This window comes from Cuculus canorus, chromosome 1 (assembly GCF_017976375.1).
Source record: "Cuculus canorus isolate bCucCan1 chromosome 1, bCucCan1.pri, whole genome shotgun sequence".
NCBI lineage: Eukaryota > Metazoa > Chordata > Aves > Cuculiformes > Cuculidae > Cuculus > Cuculus canorus.
Genome location: NC_071401.1, coordinates 207,342,285 through 207,365,784, shown reverse-complemented (window position 1 = coordinate 207,365,784; position 23,500 = coordinate 207,342,285). Strand labels below are relative to the sequence as shown.

Here is a 23,500-nt window from a genome sequence, read left to right as displayed (position 1 = left end):
CCAAACTTTTCTACGATTCTATGACTCCACCTAAACTTGATGACTTTGGAGGGCTTTCTGGTTGGCAGGGGGGGTTCAGATCCATTCTGTCCCTCCATCACTGACAACACAGGCGAATTGTAGGTCAGTATACCAGTTATAAGCAAAAAGACGAAGCTTGGTTACATGAGGTTCATTCAACTTTTTGCTTCTTAATGTGTCACTAAGGCGTTTGTGATTTGTTATGTGATACCACAGCCTCTTAAGACTGAGCAGAGCATCTGTCCCTGCCCAGATTAGTGTGTCAGGGCCCTGAGAGCACTAATTGTCCTGACCGAGCTTGTGTAGGGCACACACCCTCCACCCCTTGACGCCAGAGCTGCCTTTAAGCTGAGGCCACTTGGTCTGGTGCTTGTTTGGGCTGCAGTGAGTGCACAGACAACCTGGGCTCGTAGTTCTTGACATCTTGGCTGTGGACCTGTTGCATCACTCACCTGAGGACCTGGATGTGGCTGTCCCTGATCAGAACCATCAGACCTGCCCTGCTCCTCTAGTTTGGGTCCCGTGGGATGTGCTGCTTGTGGTGAGATCTCTATCCCTGCCTTGCTGTCATCTTTGACTTCTGGCTTGCTGTGGTGGTGCTTCCCTGCTCTGGCAGCTCCCTAATTTTCTCAGGTGTTTCAGCATGCGTAGGGCTTTGCCCATAGGACTTACTCTGTGGTTCAAGGCTTGATCCTAGCTTGAGGCTTTGAGCAACCTGATCCAGTGGAGGTGTCCCTGCCCGTGGAACTGGATGATATTTAATGTCACGTCCAATCCAAACTGTTCTATGATTTTATGATTCTACGATCTCCACAACCTGCAGGACCTTATGACTACAGGAGGTGGTCACAGTGCTGCAGGCTTCTGTAGGGAAGCCTTCTGCAGGGATTGGGAATGGGTACAATGGTTTGGGCTTAAATGCAGTTCCTTAACTGCAATGGGTGGAGGCCCCAGACGAGGCTGGTCAGGGCACTCGGAGCTTATTGATGTGCTTAGACCCTGACATCATGTTTGGCGGGATCTCTTGGCAGCCTCTAAATCCATGCAGGATGTAGCATGAGTAATGAAGCAAGTTATAATTTGGCCCTAAATTAAGTCCCTCCTTCCTGTTTTCAAAGAGCAAATCCACAGGAGGTGGTGTGGACAGCCCGTTGGTATTTTATAGAAAGTTGAAGGCCATAAGCTACAGGTGGGATTTGATTTCCACCAGAATTATTGTAGTGCCAGAAGCAGGGAATTCTCACAGAATCATAGAATAGTTTGGGTTGGACGAGACCTTAAAGATCATCTAGTTCCAACCCCCCCGCTATGGGAAGGGACATGTCCCGCTAGAGATAAACTCATGCTTTAGGTTGAAGGGAGTGGAGATCTGCTTGTTTCCCAGAGACTGGGTTATGTTCAACCTCAAAGGGACTCGCAGGAACATACCTTACCTCCCTGAGGATCATATGTTCTCCTCCACGCTGTGCCTTCAAGTTACAACAATTGCAGAATGACTAATTCCTATATGACAAAACAGGCAGAATCCCTGCCTGAGGCTCCTTTTGTTCCCAAAAATACGAGACATATGCTTATAAAAAGACTTGCCTGGAGTCTGCTGTGAACCCAAGAAGCTCCTGCCCCAGCTGTAGAGGAAGGCTCCCCAGGAAGGTGCTGACAAATGTTGAGGGTGTTATGGCTGAGATCCTCTGGGAATTGGCAGACTTCCTTTCCTTGGTCTCCTGAGGTTGATTGCAGAGTAGATTACCTGCCTTCCTTCTGTCACATATGAGTTCCCAGGAACCCAAAGTTCTCCGAGGGCTGGAGCACCTTCCATACAAGGACAGGCTGAGAGAGTTGGGGTAGAATCATAGAATCATTAGGTTGGAAAAGACCTTTCAGATCATCAACTCCCACTGTACCTGTCTACTACTAAGTCATATCCCCAAGCACCTCATCTCCCAGCCTTTTCAACACCTCCAGGATGGGAACTCCACCACCTCCCTAGGAAGCCTGTTTCAGTGCTTGAGAACCCTTTCAGTGAAGAACTTTTTCCTAATGTCCCATCTGAACCTCCCCTGACACAGTTTGAGGCCATTCCCTCTTGTCCTATCACCTTCTACTTGGGCAAAGAGACCCACACCCACCTCTCTACAACCTCCTTTCAGGTAGTTGTTGAGAGCAATAAAGTCTTCCCTCAGCTTCCTCTTCTCCAGGCTAAACAACCCCAGCTCTCTCAGCCGCCCCTCGTAAGACTTGTTCTCCATCCTCTTCTCCAGCTTCGTTGCTCTTCTCTGGAAACCCTCTAGGACCTCAATGTCTTTTTTATCACGGGAGAAGAAACTGGTAAAGCTCCTCACCCCACTGAAAATTAGGGTGACGTTCAGTTTGGCTCTGTCTTCCTTTACGTAGAAAAATGTGTAGAAGGACAACAAGGAGCTTTGTAAGCAAAGCTTTGAAAACAATTCCTCCCTTACAGTGGAAAATACTTTTTTTGGAGGTGAAATCAGCCTCCTAATCTGTTGGTTGCCTTGAAAGCTCTGATAAATCTGAGAACGTAGTCACATGGAATACAGATGCATTTTATCTGAAAAAGGGTTTCTTAACAATTCCTGTATAAATTCACCTTTGCTAGGCTGAATTGAAATCCCTATCAACCATGAAGCTGATTTTGATCTTCAGTGCCCTCTTCGGGGCTTCCTGGTGCCTGGAAACTTTTTTTGGGTGAGTTGTGTCTTTGTGGGAGATCCTTTGTTTAAGGTTGCACTTTCCAGTTGTTGTTTTTCATGATCTTAACTTTACAAAAGCTGCTTGGGACACATTCTTTGCTTTTTCATGACTGACTTTTCTTGCAGCTTTGGTACTCCAGTGTTTGAAGGAATCTTCTGCTTTCATTTGGGTGTTCTAAGGAGAAAAGTCTGACTACAGAGTTGACTTCCTAAGTTCGTATTCACCCAAGGCTTTGTTTTGGCTTTGATTGTAGCTAGAAAACAGTCTCAAGCCTTGATCTGGAGCTGAGCTTCACTGCAGAACTCAAGTGGTCAGCTTGACTGAGCTGGTCTGGCACAAAGTAGACCGGAATCTGCCTTCAGCTCAGACAGGTCACTAGTTTCCCTCTGCATTTGAAGTTTCTTATTTCTCTTTGAATGCTTAATCCTCACCTTTTAAAGCCGTTTCAATCCTTATTTCCAACCACTGTCTGGATGGTGCATTGTAAATTTATTTCCTTCCAGTGTGTTTAGAATCATAAAATCATAGAGTCATAGGATCATAGAATAGTTCGGGTTCGAAGGGAACTTAAAGCCCACCAGTTCCAGACCCCTGCCATGGGCAGAAACACCTCCCACTGGATCAGGCTGCCCAAGCCCCATCCAACCTGGACTTCAACACCTCCAGGGATGGGGCAGCCACCACTGCTCTGGGCAACCTGTTCCAGGGCCTCACCACTCTCATGGTGAAGAAATTCTTCCGAATGACTACTCTAAATGTGCCCCACTCCAGTTTATACCCATTGCCCCTCGTCCTATCACCACAAGCCTTTATGAATATCCCTCTCCAGCTTTCTCGTAGGCACTTTTCAGCTACTGGAAGGTCGCTATAAGGTGTACTCGAAGCCTTCTCTTCTCCAGACTGAAGAACCTCAGTTCTCTCAGCCTGTCCTCTTATGGGAGGTGCTCTGGTCTTAGTTATTTCCGCACAATCTTAGTGACTGTGTAAAAAGCTCCATAGAAGACAATAAAAATGTGTAAGTAGCTTAATAGAAGACAATAAGAACCTAATAGATACTTTCCAAGATGTAGTAAGTGAGCACAAGATCCCAGTGAGTAAATCTGTAAATGAAGATGTGAAGACTGAGAATAAGAAATAATATACATAATTTACTAAAACCCTAGAGTTTGTAAAGCTAGGGGAAGTTATTTGGATCATTCGTTGAGTCACTGTCCCTGAAGGTGTTTAAAAGGCGAGTAGATGAGGTGCTAGGGGACATGATTTAATAGTAGGAACAGCTGGAGCTGATGATCTCTAAGGTCTTTTCCAATCTAATTATTCTATGATTTAATCTGGGCTCTGATGTAATGTAGACTGGATCCTCATTAATTCATTATCATACAATCATAGGATGGTTTGGGTTGGAAGGGACATCAAAGCCCATCCAGTTCCAACCCCTTACCCTGGGCAGGGACACCTCCCACTGGATCAGGTTGCTCAAAGCCCCATCCAACCTGGCCTTGAATACCTCCAGGGATGAGGCAGCCAGGAATTCTCTGTGCAACCTGTGCCAGTGCCTCACCATCCTCACAGGAAAACATTTCTTCCTAATCGCTAATCTAAATCTCCCCTCTTTCAGCTCCAAATCGTTCCCTCCCATTCTGTCACTACACTCCCTGATAAAGAGCCTCACCCCAGATTTCCTGTAGGCTGTGATGAGATCAGTCTAAACAAGTCTGAGCTCATCAGCCTCTCCACATAGTGCTGTTTGTTTGTAGCTATGGAAAGGATCTCAAAGCCTATCCAGTTCCAACCCCTCTGCCATGGTCAGGGACACCTCCCATTGGACCAAGATGCCCAAGGCCTCATCCAACCTGGCCTTGAACACCTCCAGGGATGAGGCAGCCACAACTTCCCTGGGCAACCTGTTCCAGTGTCTCACCACCCTCGTGGTGAAGAAATTTCTCCTTACGTCCAGTCTAAATCTGCCCCTCTCCAGTTTATACCCATTACCCCTTGTCCCATCACCACCAGCCTTTGCGAACAGTCCCTCTCCAGCTTTCTTGGAGCCCCTTCAGGTACTGGAAGGTCGCTATAAGGCGTCTTCTCAGAGCCTTCTGTTCTCCAGGCTGAACAACCCCAACTCTCTCAGTCTGTTCTTGGATGGGAGGTGCTCCAGCCCTCGGATCATCCTTGTAGCCTCCTCTGGACCATTCCAACAGCTTGTATTCTTCTATTTTTATCACTATATGCTGTAAAATGCGTAGTCTAAGTTAATCGCTGAGTTTAACTCTGCAGTTGGTTGTATGGGCTACTTCCAGACGGTGATTCATTCCACCTGGAATTATGTTAGCGACCCTTTGATGGTATCAGCTTCTGACAACACAAGGAAGTTTATCAAGTGTCTGAATGAAGAAAGGTGGAATGAATCATGACACTGAAGCACTGGAGAGAAGAGCATCAAAGCTGACAAAGGGGATGGAGAACAATGGTTATAAGAAGTGGCTGAAGGAATTGGGGTTCTTTAGCCTGGAGAAGAGGAGGCTGAGGGGAGACCTCATCGCTCTCTGCAGCTCTTGGAAAGGAGGTTGTAGTGAGATGGGTGTTGGTCCACTATCCCGAGTAACAAGGGATTGGATGAGAGGAAATGGCCTCAAGTTGCGTCACGGCAGATTCAGATTGGACATCAGGAAAATCTTCTTCACCGAAATGGTTCTCGGGCACTGGCAGAGGCTGCCCAGGGAGGCAGTGAAGTCCCCATGCCCCCCTGTTCCCATCCATTTAAAGGATGGATAGATGAGGTGCTCAGGGATCTGGTTTAGTAGTAGACAGATGAACTCAAAGATCTTTTCCAACCAAACGATCCTATGGTTCTATGAATCCTAGTATTTAGTTTGCTTTGTTGTAGAGTGCTCCCCAAAAATTTGATCGATTGCAAACTCAATCAGAATATTTTTTCTGCAAACTGTTGACAAAAAATAACCTATAGATGCAAAACCGATCCTTGTAAGCAGTTAAAAACTCACCCACTTCATGTCTTGTTTGTGATGAAATCTTCAATATGGCCATTTAAACACTTACTAATCTGCACCTGCAGCAGCCTGGCCCTGAAGGTTGGTTTTGAACCCTTGGGTGACACTAAATCAATGACATTGAGGGAATCCCTGTTGGCTGCTAGCACAAAAATATCTACCCATCAAATTCTTGATCTCACTAATGAGCTAGTTCAACCAGACCCCTTTCTGAGACTGTTTCTGAAGTCTTATTGCATCTGGAGCACAAGTCGGATGAGAAACAGCTGAGGGACTTGGGGTTGTTCAATCTGGAGAAGAGGAGGCTGAGGGGAGACCTCATCGCTCTCTGCACCTCTTGGAAAGGAGGTTGTAGAGAGGTGGGTGGTGGTCTCTTCTCCCAAGTAACAGGGGATAGGATGAGAGGAAATGGCCTCAAGTTGTGCCAGGGATGGTTCAGACTGGACATTGGGAAAAAAGTCTTCACTGAAAGAGTGATTAAGCATTGAAAGAGGCTGCCCAGGGAAGTGGTGCAGTCTCCATCCCTGGAGAGGTTCAAAAAGAGTGTAGATGTGTTGCTTCGGGATATGGTTTAGTGGGCAGCGTGGTGTTGGCTTAATGGTTGGAATGGATGACCTTAGACACCTTTTCCGACCTTAACGATTCTATGATTCTATTGCAGGCACCAGGTTCTCCGAATCAAGACAAGAAATGAGGAGGAGGTTAAGAAGCTGCAGGTTTTGGAATCCCTGGAACACCTTAAGGTATGTCCATGAAGTTGTTTTCTAGCATTTTGGGTTGGCCTAGGACTTATCAAGGTAGGACCTTGCATCACTTTTGCAAGGTTTGTTCCCAACTGTGGCAGCTGCCATAAATACATTAACTGTCTCAATACTTGGTGCTTGATCTGCAAGTTCAAGTACCAGCTTGGTATTCAGAAGCATTTGTATTTTCTTCCTGCTGGGATTATAATCATATTCATAAAATAGTTTGGATTGGAAGGAATCTTAAAGATCATTCAGTTCCAACCCACTGCCATGGGTGGGGATACCTCCCACCAGATCATGCTGCCCAAGGTCTACCCAACCTGGCCTTGAACACCTCCAGGGATGGGGCATCCACCACTTCCCCAGGCAACCTGGGCCAGGACCTCATCACCCTCATAGTGAAGAAATTCCTCCTTATGTCCAGTCTAAACCTGCCCCTGTCCAGTTTATACATATTCTCCCTCATCCTATCACCACAAGCCTTTGTAATCAGCCTTTTCCCAGCTTTCTTGTCACCCCTTCAGGTACTGGAAGGTCTCTATAAGTTCTCCTCGGAGTCTTCTCTTCTCCAGGCTGAACAACCCCAACTTCCTCAGCCTGTAAAGGAATGAGATTCATATTAGCTAATACTGTAACACAGAGCTTTTCTTGAAACTATATCTGGCGAATGAGTGAAAAGACCTCTAAGATCATCCAGTCCAACCGTCAGCTCAACATGACCGTGCCTACTAAAGGATGTTCTGAAGTACCACATCTACATGTCTTTTAAACACCTCCAGGAACGGAGACTCCACCACCGCCCTGGGCAGCCTCTGGCAGTGCTTCACCACTCTGTCAGTGAAGAAATTTTTCCTAATAGCCAATCTAAATCTCTCCTGACACAACCTGAGTCTTTCCTCGCATCCTATCACTCGTTACTTGGGCCAAGTGTCCAACACCCACCTCACCACAACATCCTTTCAGGGAGTTATAGAGAGCAATAAGATCACCCCTCAGCTTCCTCTTCTCCAGGCTAAACAATCCCAGGTCCCTCAGCCACTCCCAGAATTCCTGCGCTCCAGACTCTTCCTCAGGTCCGTTTCCTTCTCCACACGCGTTCCAGCCCCTCAAGGCCTTTCTTGGCTTGAGGGGCCCAAAACTGAACCCAGGATTCAAGGTCTGGCCTCCCCAGCACCAAGTCCAAGAAGACAATCCCTTCCTTGCTCCTGCTGCCCACCCCATGATTGATCCAAGCCAGGATGCTTGTGGCCTTCTTGGCCACCAGGGCCACTGCTGGCTTATGTTCAACCACTGTGGACCAGCACCCTCATCGCTGAAGACTAAAATTTCCTCTTGCTTATGTGATTGAAGCTCTGAAGTCAATGAAGTTGTTGACTTTAGTCTCCTGTGCATCTTTATCACATTAACTGATACAAGGTTGTGGTGAGTCTGAGCTAAACAAGGGATTGTGCTGCAAGCCTGAAGGGACACAATACTGCAGGAGTTGTTCAGTCTGGGAGAAATCAGCATTTCTAAGTCTTCAGAAGAGCTGTTTGCAGAATGTTTTCCCAAAAAAAAATCCATTTTCCTTTCTCTTTTCAGCTTGATTTCTGGATAAATCCCTCCACCTCTTCCCTCCCTGTGGACGTGCGAATCCCTGCTAACAGCATCCAAGCAGTCAAAGCCTTCCTGGAGTCCTGTGGGATTGAGTACTCCATCCTGATTGAAGATCTGCAGGTAGTCAATACCATTGGCACATGATTGGCTTTTGTATGCTTTGGAAACAAACAGTGATTCTCAATTTGTCCTTGTTCATTAATTTGTGGACTCTTTTATACTCCACTTTCATAGAGTCATAGAATCATAGAGTAGTTTGGATTGGAAGACACCTTAAAGTTCATCTAGTTCCAACCTCTCTGCAATGGGCAGGGACACCTCCCAGTAGATCATAAAATCATAGAATAGTCCAAGTTGGAAGGGACCTTAAAGACCATCCACTTCCAACTCCCCTGCCATGGGCAGGGACACCTCCCACTGGATCAGGCTGCCCAAGGGCCCATCCAACCTGGCTTTGAACACTTCCAGGGATGGGGCAGCCACAACTGCCCTGGGCAACCTGTGCCAGTGTCTCACTTCTCTCATGGTGAAGAAATTCTTCCTAATGTGTAGTCTAAATCACCCCCTCTCCAGTTTATACCCACTCCCTCTGGTCCTATCACCAAAAGACTTTACGAGTAGTCCATCTCCAGCTTTCCTGTAGCCCCTTCAGGTACTGGAAGGTCACTGTAAGGTGTCCTCAGAGCCTTCTCTTTTCCAGGCTGAACAAACCCAACTCTCACAGCCTGTTCTCATATGGAAGGTGCTCCAGTCCTTGGATCATCTTTGTAGCCCTCTTCTGGACCCATTCCAACAGTTCCATCTCCTTCTTACATTGAGGATTCGAGAACTGGACTCAATCCTCCAGATGAGGTCTCCCAAGAGAAGAATAAAGGGGCAGAATCCCCTCCCTTGACCTGCTGGTTATTTGAGATAAATGTTTGTTCAGAAGGCTGCAAATCCAGCAGGCTTTTTTCAACATTTGAAAGTCTTCTTTTAGGTTGTGCTGGATAAAGAAAAGCAAGATATGGCCTGTGGTCAACAAAGGGAGCGCACCAGAAACACCTTCAACTATGGAGCTTACCATTCCTTAGATGACGTGAGTACCTCAGCTTCAGGGGAAGAAAATTCTCTTTTCTTGCCTTTTCTCATGATGTCTTCAATTCAACATCCTAGATTAGGGTCTAAAATATCTTTCCAGTTTCCTTCAACACATGGTTTCGGTTTTAAATGGATCAATTTTGTAGTCAGCACAATGAGCCTGGGCTTTCCCTCACAGACTGCTGGAATCATAGAATGGTTTGGGTTGGAAGTACCTTAAAGATCATCCAGTTCCAACCAGACATTTGGAACAGGCAAGAGTTGATCCTACCCTTTCATAAAGTCTTCTGCAGAGATCTGGCAAAACCTTTCCATCAAAAGAGGGTGAGAAACAAGTGAATCTTGAAGTAAGGAAATACAGGAAGGCAGTAGCCATCAAACAGAGAAGAGGGTAAGATGGTTTCACTACCAGAAGGTCATAAAGAGGGGTTTGAACCTGAAATAAGTGGATCTTGGCTATACAGTGGTGCTTCTTTCTACTGTGTTGTTAGGAACAGCGCTGACTGTGTTGATGTAAGGTGAGATGAGGCTTTGAAGAGGTCTCAGTAATGAAGGCAAAGGAGAGAAAAGCAGTTTTGGTCAGGTCCTACAACTGGTCTGGGCAGTGCTATACAGAAATGTGATGTGGTGTCATCGTGGCTTTTCATTGCAGATTTATGCACAACTGGATAATCTCGCATCTGAGTTCAATAACATTGTCAGTAAGATCAGGATTGGGGAGTCCTATGAGAAGCGGCCTTTGTATGTGCTCAAGGTACGACACAGGTCTCAGAATGTTTGTGTATTTGTGTGTGTCATAGAAAGGTCAGAAGGGACCTCAAAGCCCATCCAATTCCAACATACTGCCATGGGCAGTGACAACTCCCGCTGGGTCAGGTTGCTCCAAGCCCCAGCCACCTTGGCCTTGAACACCTCCAGGGATGGGACAGCCGTGACTTCCCCACTCAACGTGGGCCAGGGCCTCCCCACCCTCACAGGAAAGCAGTTCTTCCTAAGATCTCATCTCGAGCTCCTCTCTTTCACCTTAAAATCATTTCCCCTTGTCCTATCCCTGCACTCTCTGATAAAGATCCCCTCCCCAGCTTTCTTAGGGCCCCTTCCAGTACTGGAAGCTGCTCTAAAGCCTCCCCAGATGCTTCTCTTCTCCAGGTTGAACAGCCCCAACTCTCTCAGCCTGTCTACACACACTATAGATTCAATTCCATCCAAACCATCCTGGTCTATACAAGGTGTTCTTGACTCTAAGGTGTGAGAGTTTTAACACTTTCTGTTTTGTTTGACAGTTCGGCACCGGAGGAAGCAACCGTCCTGCAATCTGGTTGGATGCCGGTATCCATTCCCGAGAGTGGGTTACCCAAGCGAGCGCGATATGGATAGCTCAAAAGGTCATTTCAGCAGGGATTGATTCTTATTTCATCTTGGGAACACCTCTGACTATTTAAAAGTAGAATCATCGAATGTCCCGAGTTGCAAAGGACACACAAGGATCATCAAGTCCAACTCCTGCTCCTGCACAGGGGAAACCCAACACTCACACCAGGTGTCAGAGGGCATTGGCCAAATGATTCTGGAATATTGTCAGGCTTGGCACCGTGACTGCTTCCCTGGGGAGCTGTTCCAGTGCTCCACCACCTTCTGGGAGAAGAACCTTTGCCTAATGTCCAACCTTCCTGGCACATCTTCCTGTCATTCCCCTGGGTTCTATCATTGGTCACCAGAGAGAAAATCTCAGTGCCTTCTGCTCCTCTTCCTCTTGTGAGGAAACAGCAGATTGCTGTGAGATCTCCCCTGAGTCTACTCCAGGCTGAACAGACTAAGTGACTTTAGCTGCTCTTCATACATTTTTTCCCCTCTAAACTCTTCACCAACTTTGTGTTGGTGAACGCTTACCACATAAATGAAGGTAAATCCTATAGTTGACCTTACCATCCAAGGACAGGCTGATAGAGTTGGGGTTACTCAGGCTGGACAAGGCTCCAAGAAGACCTTATAGCGATCTTCCAGTACCTGAAGGGGCTACAAGAAAGCTGAGAGGGACTGTTCACAAAGGCTTGTGGTGATAGGACGAGGGGGGATGGGTATAAACTGGAGAGGGGGTGATTTAAACTAAACATAAGGAAGAATTTCTCCACCATGAGTGGTGAGGCACCGGAACAAGTTGTCCAGGGAAGCTGTGCCTGCCCCATTCCTGGAGGTGTTCAAGACCAGGTTGGATGGGGCCTTGGGCAGCCTGATCCAGTGGGAGGTGTCCCTGCCCATGGCAGGGGATTGGAAATAGATGATTTGTAATGTCCCTTCCAACCTAAACTATTCTGTGATTCTATATAAATGAGCATTTAAATTCTGCTGAAAACTATGAGGCCACCAGAGAAGTGCAGCAGAGTTGTGTGTTCCCAGCCTGGTTAATCCACCTTGATCTTGACACCTGATGACCTGTTCTCTGGGGACAGGCAGGAGAAATTTTGTTGCTCTCTTCCAAGACCTTCTTGTCTTTGGAATAAAATAGATGCCTAGATTCATTGCTCTCTCCAGGCTCCAAATCTTATGAGGAACAGTTATGTCCAGTAGGTAACTGGGGTTGGAGCTAGGTGATCTTTAAGGTCCCTTCCAACCCAAACTATTCTATGATTCTATTATAATTAATGTTTCTTGTTTGCCTGCCCCAAAACCCACTGCACTGACCTGTTAGAACATAAGCGTGTGGGAAAGAAACGTGCTGATAATCATGGTATGTCATGTTGTTCCTTCTTAGATTGCATCAGACTATGGGAAGGATCCATCTGTCACCTCTCTGCTGAATAAAATGGACATTTTCCTGCTGCCAGTCGCAAACCCCGATGGATATGTGTTCACACACACTAAGGTGAGTGAGCATGCTCTGTGCCTAAACTGATTTAGAAAGCTGTCACGCTTTTCCAAGTGAACAATAAATGCAAGGGAAGTCGACTCTAGAAGCTCATTTTTTCACAGAATTATGGAATGATTCGGGTTGGAAGAGACCTTAAAGGTCAGGAGGAATTTCTCCATGATGAGAGTGGTGAGGCCCTGGCACAGGTTGCCCAGCTAAGTCGTGGTTGCCCAATCCCTAGAGGTATTCAAGGCCAGATTGGATGGGGCCGTGGGCAGCCTGATCCGGTGGGAGGTGTCCCTGCCCATTGCAGGGAGTTGGAATTAGATCATCTTTAAGTTCCCTTCCAACCCAAACTATTCTATGGTTCTATGGTCATTCAGTTCTGACCACCCCCTACCATGGGCAGGGACACCTCCAGCTGGATGGGATTGTTCAAGGCCAGGTTGGATGGGGCCTTGAGGGTGGGGCAGCCACAACTTCTCTGGGCAAATCCTGTAAGAAGGCGTTACTAAAGAGCTGGACAGCCAAAGATACTAATTACTTGCCAAACCTACTGTCAATTCACCAGCCCTTCAGTTTTTGTCCATTGGCCCATCCTGGCAGTCAGCTCATCAGAAATAATCATAGAATCATAGAATGCTTTGGGTTGGAAGGGACCTTAAAGCCCATCCAGTTCCAACCCCCTGCCATGGACAGGGACACCTCCCACTGGACCAGGTTGCTCCAAGCCCATCCAACCTGGCCTTGAACACTTCTAGGGATGGGGCGGCCACAGCTTCCCTGGGCAACCTGGGCCAGGGCCTCACCACCCTCATTGTGAAGAATTTCTTCCTAATTTCTAATCTAAATCTTCCCCCTTCTGATTTAAAGCCATTCCCCCTCATCCTATCACTCCAAGCCCTTGGAAATAGTCCCTCTCCAGCTTTCCTGTTGCCTCTTCAGATACTGGAAGCTGCTATAAGATCTCCCCAGAACCTCCTCTTCTCTTCTCCAGGCTGAAGAGCCCCAACTCTCTCAGCCTGTCCTCATAGCAGTGATGCTCCAGCCCTCGAGTCATCTTCATAGCCCTAGAAGTTTAAGCCTTGGGCTCATGCCTAGAGTCATTTCCTGGTGAACGGCAACTGTTTCTGGGTGGCAGCTTCAACACAAGGACTGAGATTTGCTTCTTTTCACAGTCATAAGTTGTGTTTGTTTTAGAATCGCATGTGGCGGAAGACTCGCTCCAAGAATCGAGGCAGTCTCTGTATTGGAGTTGATCCAAACCGCAACTGGGATGCAGGTTTCGGAGGTAGGAATAAAATTCCCCAATTCTGGCAGCCACTAAGAGGAAAGTTCCTTTTTGCACTCCCAGATACTGTTATTCAGGACAAATTGCCTTCATATAAGGGATTCAGAAAGGAAATATACGGGTATAAACTGGAGAGAGGCAGATTTAGGCTTGATGTAAGGAGGAATTTCTTCACCATGAGAGTGGTGAGGCACTGGAACAGGTTGCCCAGGGAAGTTGTGGCTGCCCCATCCCTGGAGATGTTCAAGGCCAGGTTGAATGGGGCCTTGGGCAGCCTGATCCAGTGGGAGTTGTCTCTGGCCATGGCAGGGTTGGAACTGGATGATCTTTAAAGTCCCTTCCAACCCAAAGCATTCCATGATTCTATGAAATGGTCAAAGAGGACGGTCACTATCTTTGCAAAGATAATTTATTAAATTCATTTAAACGTATTAAATTTATTAATTGCCAGAGATCACAAGATGAAGGCCATAATCTCTACCACCTAGAAGCTTGTCCCTTGAGTATTTGTGGTCTGTCGCTGCTCTTCCAGCATTTATCAGCACTTACAGACATGCCTTTGGCTGAAGACCTCATCTTAGGGAATCATACAATGATAGAATCATAGCATGTCCTCAGTTGGAGAGGATGCACAAGGATCAAGTTCAGCTCCTGTCTCTGCACAGGACAAACCGCATATTCACACCTTCTGTCTGAGGACATTGGCCAAATATGTCAGGCTTGGAACCGTGACTGCTTCCCTGAGGAGCTGTTCCAGTGCTCCACCACCTTCTGATTGAAGAACCTTTTCCTAATACCCAACCTAACCCTCCCCTGGCACATCTTCCTGACATTCCTTCAGGTCACCAGAAAGAAGAGATCAGCACCTGCTCCTCCTCATCCCCTTGAAAGGAAGCTGTAGACCTCAATGAGGTCTCCCCTCAGTCTCCTCTTCTTCAGGCTGAACAGACCAAGTGACTTCAGCCACTCTTCATAGGACTTTCCCTCTAAACCCTTCACCGATTTTGTGGCCTCCTCTGGCCACTCTCCAGCATCTTTAGATCCTTTTTATCCTGTGGTGCCCAAAACTGTGCCCAATACTCCAGGTGGGGCCACACCAGTGCAGAGAAGAGCAGGACAATCACCTCCCTTGCCCAGCAAACAATGGGAAGCCCAGCTTTGCTTCCCATTTGGAAAGGGAAGGGAGAGGGGGTGATTTAAACTAAACATAAGGAAGAATTTCTTCACCATGAGTGGTGAGGCACCGGAACAAGTCGTCCAGGAAAGCTGTGCCTGCCCCATCCCTGGAGGTGTTCAAGACCAGGTTGGATGGGGCCTTGGGCAGGTTGGTTCGCTTTGACCTTCCGTGAATTCCAGCTCTTACACGTTTCCCTTTGTTCTCCCAATAGGTCCTGGAGCCAGCAGTAATCCATGTTCTGACTCTTACCATGGGCCCAGTGCCAACTCAGAGGTGGAAGTTAGATCCATTGTCGACTTTATTAAGAATCATGGAAACATCCAGGCCTTCCTCACCCTCCACAGTTATTCTCAGCTCCTGATGTATCCTTACGGCTATAAATGCATGGAACCTGCAGACTACGCCGAGCTGGTGAGATGTCGTAATTTGGCTTTAGTTTCCTCTGTTCTGTTCGGTTTTCTATATTTGAGTGTTACAGTGAGATATCAGAATAAAACCAAGAGGCAAAACTCTGCCATCCAAAACCATCATCATCGGTGAGAGCCAACCAAAACCCAGTACAATGAGAAAGTCTTCAAAAGAGAAGTCTTTGTCATACAACAACAGCACTTGTGACACAACAGCCCTGAGCAGCTACAAACTAGGGGAAGAGCGTCTGGAAAGCTGCCTGGAGGAGAAGGACCTGGGGGTGTTGGTTGACAGCAGCTGAACATGAGTCAGCAGTGGCCCAGGTGGCCAAGAAGGCCAATGGCATCTTGGCTTGGATTAGAAACAGTGTGACCAGCAGGTCCAGGGAGGTGATTCTGCCCTGGACTCGGCACTGGTGAGACCGCACCTCAAATCCTGGGTTCAATTCTGGTCCCCGCTCTCCAAGAAGGATGTGGAGGCTCTGGAGCGTGTCCAGAGAAGAACAATGATGCTGGCGAAGGGGCTGGAGAAGAAGTCTTACGAGGAGCGCTGAGGGACCTGAGGTTATTTAGCCTTGAGAAGAGGAGGCTGAGGGGAGACCTTATTGCTCTGTACAACTACCTGAAAGAACGTTGTAGAGAGGTGGGACTGGTCTCTTCTCCCAAGTGACAGGTGATAGGACAAGGGGCAATCGCCTCAGGCTGCACCAGGGGAGGTTCAGACTGGATATCAGGAAGAAATTTTTCACAAAAGGGGTCATGGGTCCCCAGCAGAGGCTGCCCAGGGAGGTGGTGGATTCCCCATCCCTGGAGGTATTTAAAAGGTGGGTAGATGAGGTGCTCAGAGCCATGGTTTAGTGGCAGATAGGAATGGTTCGAATCGATAATCCAAGAGGTCTTTTCCAACCTGTTAATTGTATGATTCTATGATATGGAAGCCCATGCCATTCCCACTCCTTCTCAGCCCTCTTTTTTCACCCGTGTTTCCTTCTTTCTGCTATAATGACAGCATCACAGCTGCGATGACATGGTTTATTCGGTACAATGGTGTTGGGCTGAGGTTGGATTTGATCTTAGAGGTCTTTTCCAGCCTTCCATTTGGAGGTTATATGGATCCACAATTTAAGTGGAAAGGACCCCTGGAGGTCTCCAGAACAACAAGCAGGCAGGTTTTGAAGGCAGAAGCAATTTCAAGGTTGGATTGGTTTGCCAAGAGCCAGCTGAATTTTGGTTAATGATTTTGGTATTTCTAAAGACAAATCCCATAGATTCTTCAAGCCTTTCCCAAAATTTCCCTACTGTCATCATAGCAATCCCCATTTAAAGTACACAATGGGGGATGATGTGATTGAGAGCTGCCCTGCAGAGAAGGACGTAGGGGTTCTGGTCAATGAGAAGCTTGACATGAGCCGGCAATGTGAGGTCACAGCCCAGAAGGCCAACCGTGTCTTGGGCTACATGCAAAGAAGCGTCACCAGCAGGGCGAGGGAGGGGATTCTACCCCTCTATTCTTCTCTTGGGAGAACTCACATGGAGGATTGGGTCCAGTTCTGGAATCCACAACAGAGGAAGGAGATGGGAATGTTGGTACAGGTCCAGAGGAGGCTACAAGGATGATGCAAGGGCTGGAGCACCTCCCGTGTGAAGATAGGCTGAGAGGTGGGCTTGTTCAGCCTGGAGAAGAGAAGGGTCCGAGGAGATCTTATAGCGACCTTCCAGTACCTGCAGGGGCTCCAAGAAAGCTGGAGGGAGGCTATTCATAAAGGCCTGTGGTGATAGGACAAGGGGGAACAGGTATAACCTGGAGAGGGGCAGATTTAGGCTTGCATTAGGAAGAATTTCTTCATGATGAGGGTGGTGAGGCACTGGCACAGGTTGCCCAGGGATGTTGTGGCTGCCCCATCCCTGGAAGTGTTCAAGGCCATGTTGAATGGGCCTTGGGCAGCCTGATCCAGTGGAACGTGTCTCTGCCCATGGCAGGGCGTTGGAACTGGATGATCTTTAAGGTCCCTTCCAACCCAAACTATTCTATGATTCTATGATTTTTCTCTTTGCCTAGTAACTAAAAGCAATTCCCCTTGTGGCAACTTGTTTGTTGCCCCTTATCCATTTGCCCTACACCTCCAAGCAGGGCCTGGCTCTATTTTCTCTACGACCACCCATTATGTAGATGAAGTGAGAACAACACTGACCGTTGAGTATCGGAAGATCTCTGACTGCCTTGGGATTTCCTGCTCTGTCTTGAACCTTCTGTTGACAAGACAGCCGGTGAGATGAAACACAACGATCAGCTATAAAACCTGCTGTGATTTAATTCACCTACACTGTCACCTCCCAAAGATACTGTGGAAGCTGATGCTGTCACTAGTGTGAGTGATTAAGACACAGATTGACTCAAGGCCAGATTGGATGAGGCTTTGAGGAACCTGATCCAATGGAAGATGTTCCTGACCATGGCAGAAAGTTGGAACTGGATGATCTTTAAGGTCCCTTCCAACCCAAACGATTCCATGATTCTATGATTTTAGTTTTTGAAGGGGTATGAAATACTGGGAGGGGGTGGAGGGGGGGTGGAAGATTGTGGAGATTTCACTGAGATTCGGATTGGTGAAATCATAAGATTTTGTCTCATTAAGTGTGGCTGCTTTCTGACTCATCCTTCATCTTCTCCTCTCCAGGACACCGTGGGAAAAGCTGCTGCCAGTTCCATCCGCTCCCTATATGGTACCACCTTTAAAGTGGGGAGCATTTGCACTACGATCTGTGAGTATTTTCCCAGTCTGAGCTTTTATGGGATGTCCCAGGGCAACAGTCCTTATCCCTCCCCAGGTTGTCTCCCTCTTCAAAGCAGTGATGCTTCCATACAGTGGCACCACCAGTCGAATACCGGAGTTGAGTGTTTGCAGAAAAGCCCAAAACGTGTCCCTCATGAATACAAAAAGTAGAGCAGCAGAATTCTTCTCTCGAGTAACAAGCAGTAGGACGAGAGGAAATGGCCTCAAGTTGTGCCAGGGGAGGTTTAGGCTGGATATTGGAAAAAATTCTTTACTGAAAGAGTGGTGAAGCAGTGAAAGAGGCTGCCCAGGGCTGTGGTGGAGTCACCATCCCTGAAGGGGTTTGAAAAGCGTATAGATATGGCACCTCAGGATATGGTTTAGTAGGCACGGTGGTGTTGTGCTGATGGTTGGACTTGATGATCTTAGAGGTCTTTTCCAACCTTAATGATTCCTGGGCTGCATCAGAAGAAGCTTGGCCAGCAGGGCAAGGGATGAGATTCTGCCCTTCTACTCTGTTCTTGTGAGACCCCACACAGAGCCCTGTGTCCAGTTCTGGAATCCCCAGGAGAAGAAGGATGTGAAACTGTTGGAACGGGTCCAGAGGAGGCCATGAAGATGATCTGAGAGCTGGAGCACCTCTGCTATGAGGACAGACTGAGAGAGTTGGGGTTGTTCAGCCTGGAGTAGAGAAGGCTCTGAAGAGGCCTTAGAGCAGCTTCAGGTGCCTAAAGAGGCTCCAGGAAAGCCGGGGAGGGACTTTTTCCAAGGGCCTGGAGTGATAGGATGAGGGGGAATGGCTTTAAATTGGAAGGGGGAAGATTTAGATTAGACATTAGGAAAAATTCTTCCTAATGAGGGTGTGAAGGCACTGACGCAGGTTGCCCAGGGAAGTGCTGGCTGTCCCATCCCTGGAGGTGTTCGAGGCCATGTTGGATGGGGCTTTGACCAACCTGGTCCAGTGGGAGGTGTCTCTGCCCATGGCAGTGGGGTTGGAACTGGATGGGCTTTGAGGTCTCTTCCAAGCCAAACCACTCTATGTTTCTAACTCAGATCAATCCTACGTTGACCCCTCTGGTTCTTCCCACTTTCTCTTTCAGACCAGGCCAGTGGAGGCAGCATTGACTGGAGCTACGATTACGGCATCAAGTACTCTTTTGCCTTTGAGCTTCGAGACACAGGTCGCTACGGCTTCCTCCTGCCAGCCAACCAAATTATCCCAACAGCAGAGGAGACCTGGTTGGGTCTGAAAACAATCATGGAGCATGTGCGAGACAATCCATACTAAAAGCTGGGGTGGGAATCATCTGGCTGTAGCAGCAAGCTCAGAAATTCTCTTCCCTTGGTGTGCTTGAGACAGCTGTGGCACCTGGCTGAATAAAAACCCCACGAGCATTTCTCCTACAGCAATGCGTGTCTGTGTGTAAGAGCTGCTTCATGCTTGTCTTGTTCACTGCATGCTTGGTAGATCCCTCAGAAGGTGGTACACATTAGAGAACTTGGTTGCAGTCCACTTCAAGGAGACATAGTAGGAGCAGTGGCAAGAGGAGGATGGAAGATGCGCCCATGTGTGTGGCTATTGAGATCAGAGAATAGAAAGAATAGAATAGAATCATAGACTGGTTTGGGTTGGAAGGGACCTTAAACCCATCCAGTTCCAACCCCCTGCCATGGGCAGTGACACATCCCACTGGACCAGATTGCTCCAAGCCCCATCCAACCTGGCCTTGAACACCTCCAGGGATGGGGCAGCCACGACTTCTCTGGGCAACCTGGGCCAGGGCCTCACCACTCTCACAGGAAACAATTTCTTCCCAAGAACTCATCTCAATCTCTCCTCTTTCAGCTTAAAACCCTTCCCCCTCGACCTGTCCCTGCACTCGCTGATCAAGAACCCCTCCCCAGCTTCCCTGTAGGATGACTTTAAGGACTGGAAGGTTGCTAGAAGGTCTTCCTGGAGTCTTCTCCAGGCTGAACAACCTCAATTCTCTCAGCCTGTCCTCATAGCAGAGGTTCTCCAGCACACCGACCATCTTCATGGCCTCCTCTGAACTCTTTCTAACAACTCCATGTCCTTCCCGTGCTGAGGACTCCAGAATCAAATGCAGGACTGCAGGTAGGATCTCATGAGAGCAGAGTAGAGGGGCAGAATCCCCTCCCTCACCCTGCTGGTCCTACTGCTTTGGATGCAGCCCAAGACACGGTTGTCTTTCTGGGCTGCAGGCACACGTTGCCGACTCATGTCGAGCTTCTCGTCTACCAGTGCTTGCAAGTCCTTCTCCTCAGGGCTGCTCTCAATCCGTTCTCCACCCAGCCTGTATTTGTGCTTGGGATTGCCCTGAACCGTGTGCAAGACCTTGTCGGAGACACCAGAGTGACCTCCAGTGAGACAGGGAGAGCAGCCCTTTTCCCACCCAGATACGCCAGAAGTCAGTTGAGGGAGTTGCGTCAGTGTGGAGGCTGAGGAGCGATGAAACCTAAGATCGGGAGGGTGTGCTTGGAGAGAAGGGTGTGCTCATCCCATAGCTCATGACCACTGCAAACTGTCCTGCCTTGTTCTGTCTGCAGCTCCATCTCTGTTAGTAAACACAAAATGTGTGGATTGAAGAACTGAAGTCTTCAGAGATGCTGAATTATAAATTAATCAGCTGGGAAGTTAATTGCTCCACTACTGCAGTGTAGCTGAAGCTGCGGGGAGGACATGGGCTTATGCTCTGCTCCGGTAGTGTCCAGAGGTTCTTGAGAGAGGACAGTGGAGGAATTCTGGTTTGTGTACAACCGCTCTGTGTAACTGCTCTGGTAAACCTGGAGCTCTGACAGAGCTCAGTTCTCGGGGGAAGAAAGGGCTGGTGCAGAGGACCTGATGTTAGGCAGCGTAATCCAGGCTTTGAGACCCATTAAAGGAGTTTAATTCCCTTTAACAAGCCTCAGCCCACCGCCAGGCCACCAAGCACTGCTGGGAATGGGTTCTCCTGGCCTGGTGTCCACATATATTTATCCGGCCTTTTATTCCTCCTAGATACGCCTGGTGGACACGGCTAGAGGGAGGATGGAGGTGCGAGAACACCTACTCTCGTCCAGGCTGGCAAGTTTGCAGACTCTTAGAAGCCTACCCACCTTGTTCTGTGTTTCAACCTCCTCATTTCTCAGGGATTAAGAGCAAACAGCTCAGGGCTGAGCATGGGAGCCACCGCAGGGTCAGAGATTAGCAATCCCTGCTGCTATTGCAGCGATTATGAAGTCTAACAGGTTTATCTCGATGCCCTGCGATCCCCCCCAGCAGCCGGTGAGTTACTCACTCCTCCCTGAGCTTGGCAGGAGAGCAAACACCTGACACAGAGTGGAAAATGTTGGTTCAGACTCGAAGGACATGAGGCTTTTGGCAGGGGAAGGAAGGCTAATGTGCAGTTGAGGCATCGAGAAGCACCACAAGGGGTTGGTTTTGGGTTAAATGGAGCTGTTTTGGAAAGCAAAGCCGAGCCTGAGGCAGCTGGTGCTCCTCGTACATGTTCCAGTCCCCCCTGCTCATGGTCCCATCTGGTAGCATGTGCTTCCCAAACTGATCCACCCTTCCAAATTCCCATCCTCCAGCAGGTGATAAGAACAGCCCTGATAAAACCCCGCTGATCTGAAAGGGCGTAGAGCACCCAATTCATTCTTGGAACCAGCCAACTTGCTGCCACCAGAGCAAGGACCTTGTGGCAGGCAGTGGACAGGACCTGTGGAGCCCAAGGATCCTCTGCCGGTATGGTAGACCTCTAGCCTCACTCTGTCTTTGAAGCTCATTCCAGCCATCCAAATTTTGAGGCCACTTGGACCCTCTTCTCGTAAGCATGTGGCTTGATGACAACTGTATCCATTTTTTTGGACCTCTGGCACCAAAGAAACCTGGAGCAAGACCAATGGTGGCCACCAAGAGGAAGAGAAGGATGTGTCCCATGATGGGATGCTGAGGGAGATGGGCTGGTTTGGCCTGGAGATCAGACAGCTTTGAGGTGGGAGGATCTAACAAGGAGGTTATTAAGAAAATGGAGCCAAGCTCTTCACCACAAAGCATGATGGAGAGACAACATCACCAGTTGAAACAAGAGAGACCCAGGCTTGACGTGGAAAAATGCTTTTCCACCAGGAGGAGAGTCCAACAGTGGGACACGTTGCCCAGAGAAGCCACGCAGCCATAATCCTTGGAGGAATTCAAAAGCCAACAGAGAGGGACCTGGTCTGTCCCCGGAGCTGACCTTGCTTCATCTAGAAGGTCAGATACAGACCTCCTGCTGTCCCTTCCCACCTCAACATCCCATGATCCTGCCTCAAGGATCTCTACCCTGATGGCGCCAGCTCACCAACATCACCAGTTCGACATTATGAAGCTGTGACGGATCCCTGACCACGACATATTCCCTGTGGCACACCCTGCCGATGGCGCAACCAGAAGGACGGCCTGGTTGATAAGAAGCTTGACATGAGCTGGCAATGTGAGGTTGCAGCCAGAAGGCCAACCGTGTCCTGGGCTACATACAAAGAAGTTTGGCCAGCAGGAAGAGGGAGGGGATTCTACCCCTCTATTCCTCTCTTGGGAGACCTTACATGGAGGATTGTGTCCAGTTCTGAAATCCTCAACAGAAGAAGGAGATGGGAATGTTGGTACAGGTCCAGAGGAGGCTACAAGGATGACGCGAGGGCTGGAGCACCTCCCGTGTGAGGACAGGCTGAGAGTTGGGCTTGTTCAGCCTGGAGAAGAGAAGGTCCGAGGAGATCTTATAGCGACCTTCCAGTACCTGAAGGGGCTCCAAGAAAGCTGGAGAGGGACTGTTCATAAAGGCTTGTGGTGATAGGATGAGGGGCAATGGGTATAAACTGGGGACGGGTGGATTTAGACTGGACATAAGGAAGAATTTCTTCACCATGAGAGTGGTGAGACCCTGGCACAGTTTGCCCAGGGAAGTTGTGTCTGCCCCATCCCTGGGGATGTTCAAGGCCAGGTTGGATGGGCCTTGGGCAGCCTGATCCAGTGGGAGGTGTCCCTGCCCAGGGCAGAGGTGTTGGAACGAGATGATTTTTAAGGTCCCTTCCAACCCAAACCATTCTATGATTCTATGATTCTTTGACTCTATGACTCTATGTCTGCTAAAAACATAGCTGAGATGACGTCTGCCAACCTGGGATCCTGGCCCAGGAACCTGGAGCATCCTTGTCAAGCGCAGACAGGAGGCTATGGTAGAAAGGTGCACAACAAAGACACTGCTATAACCTGCCGAACAAAGACACCGCTATAACCTGTGGAACAAAGAAACCACTATAACAAACTGACCTTTGAAGACAGCAGAAGTCAGCAACCACTGCTCCAGGAGCTGCGGTCCTGCCCTCTCTCGTGTATCGACACAAAGGCAGCAAAATAACTCACCCAAATAACTCACATTCTACCCAAAACTGAAACCCTCTTTCTCGCCTTGAACATCTTTATGTGACCCCCTCGGACCCTCGCCGGGGACGCCGTGATACCCATCATCTTTGAAGTGAGACTTCATCCATCGTCAGCTGTGATGGGGTTTGCTGAACGGCACCGGTAATGATTTGAATGAGATATGTTGAGTTTTTTATACATCTATACGTGCACATATAAGTAATTAATCATAACTATATCTCTATATGTTTATTTGCTTGCATTTCTGCTAATAATATTGTAGTAACTGGTAATATACAGTCATTTTACTACTCATAATTATACTTGACGTACTAATAATAAGTTGTAATAAAGAAATTTATGGAAACAAAGCACCGTGGTTTTGTGTGCTCTGAGATCCTACAACCCCACCATCCCACGCCCGTGGGTTGGGTGG

At 48.3% G+C, this 23,500-nt stretch overlaps 1 protein-coding gene across 3 annotated transcripts; it reads left to right on the top strand.

The window, feature by feature from the left end:
- Positions 1–318: 318 nt before the first annotated feature.
- Positions 319–23,380, top strand: LOC104061434 (carboxypeptidase A2). Of its 3 annotated transcripts, XR_008448272.1 has the most exons (13): positions 321–562; positions 2,636–2,724; positions 6,403–6,484; positions 8,069–8,203; positions 9,063–9,161; positions 9,816–9,917; positions 10,447–10,548; positions 11,916–12,026; positions 13,212–13,302; positions 14,691–14,890; positions 17,565–17,649; positions 18,761–19,776; positions 20,680–23,378. XR_008448272.1 is itself a non-coding variant. In XM_009563376.2 (12 exons), the coding sequence occupies exons 2-12, from the start codon at positions 2,660–2,662 to the stop codon at positions 18,946–18,948; spliced, it is 1,260 nt and encodes a 419-aa protein (XP_009561671.2). In that variant the 5' UTR covers positions 321–562; positions 2,636–2,659; the 3' UTR covers positions 18,949–23,380. The 3 variants fall into 3 exon arrangements, 2 of the variants coding, with proteins under 2 accessions (XP_053912892.1, XP_009561671.2); XM_009563376.2 differs by having other exon boundaries at positions 18,761–23,380; XM_054056917.1 differs by lacking the exon at positions 2,636–2,724 and having other exon boundaries at positions 319–562; positions 18,761–23,380.
- The last annotated feature ends 120 nt before the right edge of the window (positions 23,381–23,500 follow it).